Source organism: Cibotium barometz, chromosome 59, assembly GCF_041138505.1.
Source record: "Cibotium barometz isolate CiBa-2024 chromosome 59, ASM4113850v1, whole genome shotgun sequence".
In the NCBI taxonomy this organism is placed as follows: domain Eukaryota; kingdom Viridiplantae; phylum Streptophyta; class Polypodiopsida; order Cyatheales; family Cibotiaceae; genus Cibotium; species Cibotium barometz.
The window spans coordinates 32,043,654-32,057,670 of NC_141104.1; the positions used below are offsets into that span (position 1 = coordinate 32,043,654).

Sequence of the window (14,017 nt, forward strand, 5' to 3'; positions counted from 1 at the left end):
TTTTTTATTAGGTTTACATAAATCCTCAATGAGCACTCTACATTCTGATAAATTGCCTGCTTGTCTTCAAAGTACGCGCGCGTGTGTGTGTGAGAGATAGAGAGAGAGATCAATTTGCCTTTTCTATCAAAAAGTTTAAGATATGATGAATACGTTTAAATGCTACATGATAAATGGTAATCTTATTTCCATATTAAAAATGATTTCGACTAGATCCTATACACTTACCGAAAAAAGAAAGATATAACTACCAAAGAAAGTAACATGCAAATAGTGATAATTTCTTTAAAAGGCAATCTTACACTAGTTCTATTTGCAACTTGTTTTCTCTCCAGAATAAGTGTTGTCCTTCCATGGAGGCTAGATATAAAATATGACATGTTCTCACGTTTTGAAAAAATCCCACTAGTGGTTTAGCAATGGGGATGGTCGTATTTGAACAAGCCACTCGAAGAGTTGGTATAAATGCTGTCAATGTTAAAAGGTGATGTGTCATCTTTGCTTTGTTCTATATCATTTGAGCCCTTTTGCAGTGTATTCACACTTTATTTTGCTTTTTAAACTCTCTATGGGTTTTTTAAAATGAACAATGGGATTTTTAAAAATGTGAGAGCAACTCCTTAGTAGAGCCATTTTAAAATATTTAAGATTTATCTGCGGGCATGTAGTGTAGTTGCAAAATGGGTTGGCTCATTACCCAAGGGCGTGAGTTCGAACCTTGTTGCGCTACACCCGCAAGGTGTGTTTGCTAGGCTCAATTTCAATACCAAATCCTTGCAAAAAAGGCATTTAAGACAACCTAGGAAATCGTAGAAAACAAAGTTTCTTTCCATTTGCTACAAAGCATCCCAAAAAAAGGAAACATTCTTAAACACCCTCAAAGACTTATATAAGGCAGGGCTTAGCTGCATTTAAAAAAAAAAAGTGGAAGATATAAGGCAACAATCAAACAACCATATTTAATAGCAGAATAGAATGTTTCTTCTCTCTCTCTCTCTCACGCGCACACACACACTCTCTCTCTCTCTCACACCCAGTGTGTGTAATAATAGAGGACCCTTGCAGTACCTTTCTGCTACCCACAAGTGGGGAAGAGTGGCTAGTGCGAGGGCCTTATAAAAGCCATGATCCACCCGAGTTCAAGTCCCACCGTTGTTCGTATATGCCCTCGTGTTGCATTCTACCGACGCTAATACCCCCCTCTCTCTCATAGTGAATACACAGGTGACCCCCCCCCCAAACCTACACGCGCGTTTCCAACGTGGTGGTGGTGTTGGGTGGCTGCTGTCGAAATGTCGGGTGTGGAAATACGAGTCTCGACTCTACACACTGCACAGCTGAATCTCAATTGACGAAGCTCGGGCAGTTGATCGTGACTTCGTCAATTCATCAGCTGTGGGGTTCGCCCCACACCAGCCCAGCCCAACAGAGACAGAAGAGAGAGAGAGAGAGACAGAGTCAAAACACTAAACGGTGAGCGTGGGCGTCTCGCTGCCGACGACCATGTCTACTCACAACCCCTTTTTCATCATCTCCTTATGGACGATGCTAACCCCACTCTCGTGAGTGTCTGCAGAAGCTCTCTCTCTCTCTCCTCCTCTCTCTCTTTCTCTTGCAGAAACCCTCTTTCCCACACCCTCCAATTTGCAGACACTCACACTCTCATCGTCTAGACATTCTCTGTTCAAAATCCCTTATTTTCAGACACTTCTCTGAAACCCTATTTTTAGACGCTCCTATTTTTCTTGTGAGAACACTCTCTTTGTAGAAACCTAAACTTACTCTCTCTAACTCACTTACAACTCTCTCTGTGCGCCCTCGCTTTATCTCTGTTGCCAGCTGAGATTAGCTGATCTAGATCTGAGTACATCAAGCACTCTTTCTGTCCGTGTGTGTTTTCTGGCGGCCTGTAGCCATGGCGCAGGCAGTAGAGCTAGAGAACATCGACATATGGGGGACGCAGCTCAGAAACACTTTGAGCAGGAGCGTGAGCAGGACGGGCAGAAACCCTAGCATCAGAAATTGGTCCTCGAGGGGACCGGACAACGTGTTCACGCGCTCTCTGCAGTCCGGGAGGGAGCCACAGCATGATGATGAGGAGGCCCTCAAATGGGCGGCCTTAGAGAAGCTGCCCACCTACGACAGGCTGCGGACATCCATTCTGAAGAACCTCGAGGATGGGCAGGTGGTCACGCATGCCATTGATGTGCGACACCTCGGCGTTGTGGAGAAGCAGATGCTTCTGGAGAAGCTCCTCAAGGTCACTGAAGAAGACAATGAAAAGTTTCTCATCAAGCTCAGAGACCGCATTGACAAGTAATTGATTTCTTCTTAATCTCTCCTTAATTGAGTTTATAATCTGCCCAAAAACCACGCGTATCTATACATGCTTATGGTGTCTGTTATCCCTGACACACGAATTTTGACATTCTTATGGTGTCTATAAGCTACCCAAAACCCTTCTAAATCTTTCACACACAACGCAATCTCCTCTTAATCAGGGTGTCTATAGGCTACCTAAAAGCCCGCTAAATCCTTACTAGTATAATCTCCTCCTAATCTCTTTTCATGGTGTCTATAATCTACCCAAAACCTTTCTAAGTTCATAACTTATAGTGTAATTTCTCTTTATGGTGTCTTTAATCTACCCAAAACCCCTCTAAATCTCTAACAATATTGGTGTCTAAACCCTTACTAATCCCGCAGGGCATTACTCCAGGTCTTTTACAGTCGACCAAAAACCCCCCTAGCACATAGATTGAAGAGAACCTACCCTAAACGCTTCTTAATCCCTAACACATGATGAAGTCTTCCCAGTCTTTCCTTATGGTGTCTATAATTTACACAGAACCCTTCTAATCCCCCAAGACATCATATCCCCACCGCAACCCACGCCATCCAGTTGATTGTATATGCCGTTTGTGAACAGAGTGGGCATCCAGCTGCCAACTGTGGAAGTGCGCTTTGAGAACTTCACCATAGATGCCAAATGTCATGTTGGAGGGAGGGCTTTGCCTACACTTTGGAATGTTGTCAGGAACTTTTTCGAGGTGAGATTGTGGGGTGGATCTTAAATTATGCGTATTGGTAATTTTGTAAACACCCCCATTGGAGCAGCATTGTGCAACAAAACCTATATAGATATTTAGGTTGGTTCCGTGTCTTCTGCCAGGGACTTCTTGATATACTGCACTTATCTGCAGCAAAGAAGACCAGTATCACCATCTTAAAAGACATCAATGGAGTTCTCAAGCCTAGCAGGTTTGTGTTCCTTCAAGCACATGCTTCTCCTTAAGGAAGCTTTGGACAAGTGTTTACTTATACATTAATAGCCTCTCTTTGTCTCTACAGGATGACACTCCTTCTGGGTCCTCCCGGATCAGGAAAGACGAGCCTTCTCTTGGCCTTGGCTGGAAAGTTGGACCCCTCTCTCAAGGTAAGATAACCTGTTTGCCTTGCCCTAATGTTGTTTGATCTCTCTGCAAATGCATGCATACCCACATTTAATGTTGTGCTTTTTGAATGCTACACAGACAAGGGGAAGCATTACTTATAATGGACATGCCCTACATGAGTTTGTTCCTCAAAAGACATCTGCATACATAAGCCAGCATGACTTGCACATCGGAGAACTAACAGTGAGGGAGACCTTAGATTTCTCTGCTCGATGTCAGGGAGTTGGAACAAAATATGGTGAGCTTTCATTGATGGCACACCAAAGCAGGTATCCTTTTTTACATTCTAAAGCTATGCCCCTCAATACGTATCTACTTTCTCTGCAGAGATGCTGATGGAGCTTGCAAGGAGGGAGAAGCAAGCGGGTATTTTCCCAGATGCAGAAATTGATGCATTCATGAAGGTACGCTATACAGAAATGGAGTTCTGACTGAGTCTCATCAGGAAAGCATAAAAGTGATATAATTTTACTATCGTGGTCCATAACATCAAAGTCTTGTTTTGGACAGGCAACTTCTTTGGAAGGGATAAAGGGTAGCCTTCAGACAGACTACACCTTGAAGGTGAGCCTTTTCAACAGATATGGGAGCTCATCCTCTTCTCACATCTAACCTTCGTGTAGTCTACTTGACAATCTTACTTTCTGTGCCTTAAATCATGTATGTTATTGGTATTTCATGCAGATCCTTGGTTTGGATGTATGTGCTGATACCATGGTTGGGGATCCCATGCGAAGAGGGATCTCTGGTGGACAAAAGAAGAGAGTCACCACAGGTACCATTTGTAAAAGGCAGGTTCTAATAAAGAAAATACTCTCACAGGCAAGCAGAAATTTAACATTGCGTTGTGCATGGTTTATTGTTCTCAGGAGAGATGATAGTGGGGCCAACCAAGACTCTGTTCATGGATGAGATCTCCACTGGCCTTGACAGCTCCACCACTTACCAGGTGGTGAAGTGCCTCCGGCAGTTTGTGCACGTCTTGGAAGGGACCATCTTAATGTCTCTACTGCAGCCCCCGCCGGAGACCTTTGAGTTATTTGATGATGTGCTGCTCCTTGCTGAAGGACAGATAGTCTATCACGGGCCACGAGAGCATGTGTTGGAGTTCTTTGATTCTTGTGGGTTTAGATGTCCTGAGAGAAAGGGTGCTGCAGATTTCTTGCAAGAGGTTAGTCTTGTGCTGCTCTGCTGAGGATCTCTGTGTTGCTATGCCAGGCATCCTCATGGTGCCATTCGTCGAATTTTGGTTTTGCAAGCTGATACAATGTCATGGTGGGCACTGTATACAGGTCATTTCGCGCAAAGATCAAGAGCAGTATTGGTTTGACAAAAGGAAGCCCTATCACTATGTTCCTGTCAAGCAGTTCGTAGACAGATTTAAGCACTTTCATGTTGGTCTCCGGCTGGCTGATGAGCTGGCTAGTTCTTTCCCGAGGGAGAGGAACCACAGGGCGGCATTAAGCTTCAGCAGATTCTCAGTCAGCAAGACGGAGCTTTTCAAAGCGTGCTTTGCTCGCGAATGGCTTCTGATGAAACGCAACTCATTTGTTTACATCTTCAAGGGTGTACAGGTGCAAACACTGGCACGGGCACACACAAATACACAAGCACAAGCCAACACCTCACTCTCTCTCTCTCTCTCTCTCTCACACACACACACACACACAAGCATTAGTGCAGTAAATATCAGATTCTAACTTCCTCTTGGCTCTTTTACAGCTAGTCATCGTGGCTTTCATTGCAATGACTGTGTTTTTACGGACAAGGCTCAAAGCAGAGCTATCAGATGGCTCTTACTATCTCGGCGCATTGTTTTTCTCTTTGAACATCATCATGTTTAATGGTTTTGCGGAGATGTCCATGACGATTTTTAGACTTCCGGTTTTTTTCAAACAACGGGACCTCCTCTTCTATCCCGCATGGGCATACACACTTCCAACTTTTCTATTGAGAATACCGCAGTCTGTGGTAGAATCAGGACTTTGGGTCGCACTCACTTACTATGTAATTGGGTTTTCCCCAGAACCAAGCAGGTATAGTCTATGCCCATTGCATTAAGCTCACCGTTCTTGTGTGTATCTGAGCTCCATCCCTCTTTTTCACCTCCAACCAAGTCCTGTGAGGTTCTGGAGAAGCTCATGACAATTGGCATTGGGTGTGTCCAGGTTTTTCCAGCAATATCTTCTACTCTTTCTAATGCATCAGATGTCCTCATCTCTCTTTCGATTGATCGGGGGTTTCTGTCGGTCGATGATCCTGGCAAACACTGGGGGCTCCTTTATGCTGCTAATCATATTTATGCTTGGAGGATTTATCATTCCAAGAGGTATACACAGTTCCCATCTTGATGCATATGCATTTTGCTCTTTATGTTGCTAATCATATTTATGCTTGGAGGATTTATCATTGCAAGAGGTATGCACAGTTCCCATCTTGATTGCATATGCATTTTTGCTGGTTCACGAATCTTGAGTATCTCTTACATGAGAGTGCAGTTCACAAGATTCTCTTGAGCCATATTTTGTTCCTTTATCCTTCTGGACATGGGAACTGCAGCTGACGAGGAGTTTCTTTATTTCAGCAAAAATTCCTGTGTGGTGGATATGGGGTTATTGGTCGTCACCTCTTGCATATGGGCTCTCAGCAACTAGCGTGAACGAATTTCTTGCTCCTCGATGGGTGATGACCTATGTCCATTTCAACTACTTTGAATGGAAAACCAACACTCATGATATCTGAACAAATTCTACTTGTCTTGCAGAATACAATTCTGAGTGGAAGCAACATCACCACGGGTGTTTCGGTACTTGAATCCCGTGGATTTTCCACTGAATCAAACAAGTACTGGATTGGTGTTTGTGCCTTGGTTGGCTTTATTGTCCTATTCAACGTCCTCTTCACGCTGGTCCTGTCCTACTTCCACCGTAAGTATCATTGTCAGCACTGTAACACTAGTTTACCATTCTGTAAGGCGTGACATGTGCCAATGCCTTCTCATCTATCTGTGCAGCAATTGGGAAGCCACAGGCAACAATTTCCGAGGAAGCACTTGCTGAGATGGAGTCTGCTGATGATGGAGGCGAAGTCATGTTGATCGAATCCTCAGCAAGACGCTCGAGGCGCAATACCCTGCCATTGTCTTTGTCTTCTTCAGTTGGAAACAATGCTTGTAAGAAGAGTTTTTGGCCACATGTTGTGTATCTTGCATGTTGGTGTCAGGAAATCGACCAGTTTGTGTAGGAGCTTTTCTGATTGTGGCCGCCGTTGCAGATGAAGTACCTATGCATCACATGACAAGCAGCTCACTTCACCGTGACAGCAGCTATAATGAAGGCCGAGTTGAGAATGCTGCAGTGAGACGTGGAATGTCTCTTCCTTTTCAACCTTTGTCTATCTCATTCGATGATGTGAAGTACTTCGTCGACATGCCTGTGGTACGACACATGCATTCTTTCTAGTTTGGTACATCAATATTTTATGAATTGGGGTTGTGAGGCGATTGAGATCTTTCAAATTTCAATGGTTTGCAGGAAATGATGGCACAAGGAGTCACAGACAATAGACTGCAGCTGCTTCGTGGGGTGACAGGATCTTTCAGGCCTGGCGTGCTCACTGCTCTGATGGGTGTTAGTGGGGCAGGCAAGACCACTCTCATGGATGTCCTTGCAGGCAGAAAAACTGGTGGGTATATCGAGGGAGATGTTCGCATATCCGGTTATCCCAAAAAGCAAGACACATTCGCTAGGATCTCGGGCTATTGTGAACAAACAGACATCCACTCTCCTCAGGTTACTGTTCGTGAATCTCTTATATATTCTGCCTGGCTCCGTCTGCCAGCCGATATCGATAACGACACCAGGATGGTATGATCTGTACACTCAATTTTCTATCCTTTATGTGGCAGGACTTACTTTTTTAGCATGATAGACGAGGAGACAATGTGCTGTTGTAGGGAGCAGTTGCTTTTCTATCAGGATACATGAGGAGTTGATGTGCTGTTGTGGGGAGGACTTGCTTTTCTAGCATGATAGATGAGGAGTTGATGTGTGGTTGTGGGTTGCAGCAATTTGTGGATGAAGTTATGGACTTGGTCGAACTGAACAACTTGAGCAGTGCCTTGGTAGGGCTCCCTGGTGTAAGTGGTCTTTCAACAGAGCAACGGAAACGGCTTACGATCGCTGTGGAGCTTGTGGCCAACCCTTCAATTATTTTCATGGATGAGCCTACATCTGGATTGGATGCCAGAGCAGCAGCTATAGTTATGCGTGCTGTAAGAAACACTGTGGACACAGGGCGGACAGTTGTCTGTACAATCCATCAACCAAGCATTGACATATTTGAAGCATTTGATGAGGTATGGAATCAGCTTTACTTTGTTTCCATATTTCTATTGTCTTACCGAGTTTTGAACTTAAATATGTGCTTTGGACCTTTTCTGTTCACAGCTGTTGTTGATGAAGCGAGGTGGTCAGGTCATCTATGCAGGGCCATTGGGCAGACACTCCCATAAAATAGTTGAATATTTTGAGGTAAGAGGTGTCCTGTGCCGGGGTTGCATTATAGTATCCTGTGTCTATGCATCCTTATCATACTTTGCACAATTGGCTGCAAAGCATATGCTTCCTTCACCATAGATTCGCTGTCCTATGTGGCGAAATTTTAGTTGATCATATTAAACAGGCAGGCCAAATTTCCACCTAGAGTATCGGTGTACTTGAGCTGGTGGCTCGTAAGGGTCTGTCCTGCTCAACTTTTATCCTCTTAAGGCTGCCTCTGCCTATTCTTTTTTCGAGTGGTAGGATGTCGCCCAAACCATCATTAAGCCTTGATTGAAGCATGCATAGGCACCTGTATAGATCTTCCTGTCTCTGTTGAAGTAGGATCTACTCAAACTAGGCAGCAAGCTATTCCCTTTGTGAGGGGGGCAGCACATCAGGGTTGATCTTCAGGGATGATTTCTCATTTGATGGATTTACTGAAAAGGGTGCTGCATGCAGTTTAGTATCACTGCACAGGGTCATTTAGGTGATAAAGTTTTTTTGTATTCAGGATATTCCAGGGGTTACTAAGATGAAAGACAAACAAAACCCTGCCACATGGATGCTGGAAGCTAGTTCTATTGCAGCAGAGCAACGCCTGGGCATAGACTTTGCAGATGTCTACAGGCGATCCTCTCTTGCCCAGTATGCATCTCTCCTTCCTTAAGGCACTCATTATTATACTAGTAAATTTTATGGCATTAGAACATCCAGTGTAGCTTGCTTTTAACAGACGAGATTTGAGTGTAGGCGCAATAAGGAAATGGTGAAGGAGCTCAGTTTGCCAGCCCCGGGAACCAGAGATTTATATTTCCCGACACAGTACTGCCAACCTTTGTGGGTGCAGTTCAAATCCCTCTTGTGGAAGCAGCATTTGACTTACTGGCGCAGTCCGGGGTACAACTTAGTTCGATTTTCGTTCACGTTCATATCAGCGCTCATGTTCGGGACAATCTTTTGGCAGCTTGGCACCAAAATGTGAGCATTCTTTTTTGAATAACATGGAAATACATTTCTTGTTTCAGTCATTCATTATTTTTCTCACATGCACGGATGCTCTCTCTCTCTCTCTCTCTCTCTCTCACACACACACACACACACACACACACACACACACACACACAGTTCCTTAGAGACCCCCTTATCCTCATCTGATAACTTGATTGTTTTTATGGAGTTAACAGAAAGAAACAAGGAGATTTAATGACCGTCATGGGAGCCATGTATGGAGCTACACTGTTTCTAGGTATAAACAACTGCTCTACGGTACAACCGATAGTCTCGGTTGAGCGTACTGTATTCTATCGGGAGCGGGCGGCCGGAATGTATTCTGCTATGCCGTATGCCTTAGCTCAGGTGAGGATATACACTGTCTGTGTTCTTGTTGATGTGAGAGGTCAGAGGGCACGCAAACCCTCTAGGGCTGGATCTATGCTAAGACATTTCGGTGTGGTGCTGCTTTTCAGGTTTTCATTGAATTGCCCTACGTGTTTGCCCAGACAATCATGTATGGTTTTATCGTGTACTCTATGATCGGTTTTGAATGGGTGCTTCGCAAATGCCTGTGGTTTCTTTTCACCATGTTCTGCACATTTTTATATTTCACATACTATGGAATGATGGCCGTCTCCATTACTCCCAACCATCAAGTAGCAGCAATTGTGGCATCGGCTTTCTATGCCATCTTCAACCTCTTCTCAGGATTCATAATGCCCAGGCCGGTAAGCCTCAAGAAAATGATGGCATGTGTGTGTTGTGTGTGCACGTGCGCTTTTAAATGTATGGCTGATCTCCATCTAAGGTTTTCCCATGTTTTGGTGCAGAAACTACCAAGATGGTGGTCCTGGTACTACTGGTTGTGCCCAACTGCTTGGACAGTCAATGGTCTTATCACCTCTCAATATGGTGACATGACAACATCAACCATAGAAGTTACTTCAGCAACTGGAGGTACCACGAGCATGAGCATCAGTGACTTTTTGAGCACAACATATGGCTTCCATAGTGATTTTCTTGGGGAGGTGGCAGCCGTGCTGATCATATTCCCTCTTTTCTTTGCCTTCGTCTTCACATTCTGTGTGAGGACCCTAAACTTCCAACGCAGATAAAAATTCATCCAAGACTGATCATAGTTCACTCCAGAGAAACGCAACCATGTAGAAGTGACTAATTGCGGATTGTTGCAAGCATGAAGTGTGTTTGTAACTCTTGTATATGTCACATAAAGTGCATACATAATCTTGTGCTTTGCAAGCAGCAAACATGTGTTCAATTATGGAACATGCCACAGGTATAGCCCCCTTGAACTATTCAGTTATCCCCATGTATCCATCGAGGAGCTTTGTGGTAGGAGCTGCACAATGATGCGGGGTTGCCAGTTCGCTGCGAATCATGTTAGGGGCATGATGAGCTGCTCCATTCTTTGCTTGTGGTTTTCTAAAACCTGAGAGTTACATAAACATGCAAGTCCACTTGCTAAAACTGCTAAGCCTCAAAGGAAGGTTACTCTTTTGTACAGGCCAAAGCTGCAAAACTCCATGGGTTGCTATCTTGTGTACACATTCTGCAATTTACACAAGTAATGTACATAACGATTTTTTTACTATGCACTATTAAAGCTGTGGTCTGGAAGTAATATATTTAGGATAATATCATATAGCTCAACTTACGTCGACCGAGTACCTTACTATGTAGCTTACAATGGACACACTTGAAAGCTTTACAATTCCTCAAGCTTAAAGATCTGCAAGTCTAAAGCGGGGCTGTAGTCCACATGAAAGAGCACAGAATACACCCTCGATTTTCGCGACACTGCATCTAAGATCATTGAATTCTGAGGATCTGTAGCCAGTTTTGTTTCCACCATTCCCTTGGGTGTGACGAAAACTTGGGCTCCAAGTGTGAATGGAGAGGCTGCAGAACATTGCCAAGTCTCTTGTGGTGCCAAATCAATTGCAGCAGGCAGAGTGACCAATGATAGTGAGCCACATGCCTACCACAAGACGCTAGGGTTCTAGTGCCAAGCAATGCCACCATTCTCTGGCCTGGTCTCCAAGTACAAAAGCAGGTTGCATGACGTTGCTGCATGCTCTTTGAATTATCCATTGGTTGTTTTGTATGATACGATACCGAATCGTATCGTACGATACAATATCGTACTGGAAAGTATGGTATGACGTAAATTTTTCCCGTCTTACGGTAAAATAGTCTTTAAAAAAAATATTACGAACTTCGGTATTTTCAATTTCAAAGAGAAGACAAGCTGTCAGAGAACACAAAGCAAACTTCCATTAAAACCCAGTTGAAAACATACGTAGGCTAAGTCATACATTGCGAGGCACTCTAGGCGTAGGTAGTAGTCCAAGAAGTGTATAAAAAAGCCAAGTTGGAGGGTTGGGGTTAGAATCTAGATGGAGAGGTGATCACTATCAAAATTAGAGTTCTTGCTAGGATCATCTCCATCAAAAGAGTGCTCATCGGAACGCTCGTAGAAGTTACCTTTCACTAGGGATGTCCTCGTCATCAAACTCGGGCTCTCTAATGTCGTATGACAAGGCAATCGGAGCTTCCTAATTTGTAGGAGTGGAGGTAGAACTACTAGAACCTCGTCGTGTGCAGGTTTGCACTATGCTACTCGAGCTGGAACGAAAGGTACACTGCGAGTGCTTACTCGCACTCCTTTGCTACTAGGCCAAGTTGTTGTACGTCCATGAGTACGAGAAACTTGTCGATCCATCTTCTCGAGCTCTGCATACAATCTCTTCCTCCTCGTCTAACCTCCTTGTGGACACTCTTGAGAGAGTCGCTTGGAGCTTGAACTCGTCCACACTGACCTACAAGCAATAATGCGCATTGATATATAATTATTATCAAATAAAACTCAAAGAGCAAAAAGAAAGAAGTATACAACATAAGTTTTAACTTTTAAGTGGTCATAAGTTGTAACTTATACTTGTCTAGCTGAGTCCATCTTCTTCATGGCATGCAACATGCACAAGTTAGTGTGGTAATGCACTAGCCGCTTTAATTATCGCGTGCTAGCAATTATGGAGCTTCATGTGTACGAGAGAATAGGTGCTCCAATTCCTCACATGCACCCAAAGCATAATCTTGAGACAAGAGTCTCAAAGCCACCTTTTGGAGGCACGACTGAGCATGTAGCCAAATGTTTCCCACCAAAAAAGGGGTTTCACAAGATCCTCCCTTTTCCAAGTATGTGGTGATGCAAGTGCAGCTTCCCCCTTCTAGTTGTAGCTGATGAGCTCCTCCAGGAATTTTCCATGGAACTCCTCTAGCAATGCCTTACGCAAGAAGGCGTCGTGGTCTTCTAGCATGTCAATGTCAATGAAGAGGGTAGGTGATTTGTAGGCTAACCATGGAGAGGTCGTTGCATCCATCTCCATCTCCATCTGCTATCCACATGCACCGAAAATGCAATCTTGAGCCAAGAGTCTCAAAGCCACCTTTTGGAGACGCGACTGAGCATGTAGCCAAATGTCTCACACCAAAAAAGGGGTTTCACAAGATCCTCCCTTTTCCAAGTATGCAGTGATGCAAGTGCAGCTTCCCCCCTCTAGTCGTTGTAGCTAATGAACTCCTCCAGGAATTTCCCATGGAACTCCTCTAGCAATGCCTTAGGGAAGAAGGCGTCGTGGTCCTCTAGCAACTCAATGTCGGTGAAGAGGGTAGGTGATTTGTAGGCCGGACCATGGATAGGTCATCGCATCCTTCTCCATCTCCTATTCACATGCATCCAAAGCGCAATCTTGAGCCAAGAGTCTCAAAGCCACCTTTTGGAGAAGTGACTGAGCGTGTAGCCAAATGTCTCCCACCAAAAAAGGGGTTTCACAAGATACTTCCTTTTCCAAGTACGTGGTGATGCAAGTGCAACTCCCCCCCTCTAGTCGTGTAGCTAATGAGCTCCTCCAGGAATTTCCCTCCTCTAGCAATGCCTTGGGCAAGAAGGTGTCGCGGTCCTCTAGCAACTCAATGTCGGTGAGAAGAGGGCAGGTGATTTGTAGGCCGGATGTAGCAAGGCGGCAAGACCATGGATAGGTTGTCACATCCATCTCCATCTCCTATCCACAATGTGCAAAGATCTTCGTGCTTGTCCTCATCGTGGGAAGAACAAGCGCACAACTTGGTGGTGGCCTCTTGCATGAAGTGGACCAAGAGGCCCAAGGTAGCCGCTCTCCATGTTGGCCATGTGCAAAACCCTATAGAAGGGGGTTATGACAATGACAATGCTGCGCACCTCGGCTCAAAAATTCTCATGTAAGAAAAAGTTTTGCATTTCCTTTGCGTCACTCATCTCTCTGTCATCCCAATCCATCCACTCTAGGTCGACCACTATTTGGCGAAGCGGTGTCTCCACATCATATAGCCTCTCCAATAGAAGCCACATGTATGTGCGAACCGTGTGGTGGAAGGCTTCTTTAGCTCGAGGGTGCTATGTACGCGGAACATGGTGAGCACCTTTACCGTTGAGGTGAAAAAGGTGATGATGGAGGTGGCTTGTTGCATGATTGTCTTCATCCACTCTAACTTGCCCATGTCCTCCATGAGAAAGTCTACACAATGAGACACACATGGCATCCACACTACGGAGGGATAATCCCTCTCCAACAAGCGACCCATCTATTGACGATTTGATGTATTGGCGGTGATGACTTGCACCACATTTTCTGGGCCAACCTGTAACTTCATCATGCTTTCAAGAGAAAAAAAAGCAAGGCACATCTCACAATTCTCATGATGGCTTGCTTGATATGGCGATATATGAAGTTGCCCTTGTTGTCCCTCCCCTTCTTCCCGAAATCCACCGCTCATACAAAGTATGAACCTAGAGGGGAAGACACAAGTATGCTGATGATTCCCCTCTTCTTTCTATCACCCCACCTGTCACACCCATACTTGGCCCATTCTACTCACACGGGTGCTAGAGAATTATCAATTCTCTCCCTCTCTTCGTCAAGTCATTTCGTGTGCATGTTATGGTATGGGACGCAGATCCATCTATCG

At 44.6% G+C, this 14,017-nt stretch overlaps 1 protein-coding gene across 1 annotated transcript; it reads left to right on the top strand.

Moving 5' to 3' along the window:
• The first annotated feature begins 1,240 nt into the window (after positions 1–1,240).
• LOC147605722 (ABC transporter G family member 36-like) lies at positions 1,241–10,598 on the top strand. The gene is made up of 24 exons (XM_086793187.1): positions 1,241–2,316; positions 2,930–3,050; positions 3,173–3,261; positions 3,352–3,436; positions 3,534–3,693; positions 3,783–3,859; positions 3,966–4,019; positions 4,140–4,230; positions 4,325–4,626; positions 4,748–5,029; positions 5,178–5,491; positions 5,624–5,784; positions 6,040–6,137; positions 6,220–6,382; positions 6,469–6,627; positions 6,729–6,892; positions 6,989–7,321; positions 7,522–7,812; positions 7,904–7,987; positions 8,508–8,641; positions 8,747–8,974; positions 9,181–9,352; positions 9,463–9,717; positions 9,820–10,598. The coding sequence occupies exons 1-24, from the start codon at positions 1,916–1,918 to the stop codon at positions 10,102–10,104; spliced, it is 4,503 nt and encodes a 1,500-aa protein (XP_086649313.1). The 5' UTR covers positions 1,241–1,915; the 3' UTR covers positions 10,105–10,598.
• The last annotated feature ends 3,419 nt before the right edge of the window (positions 10,599–14,017 follow it).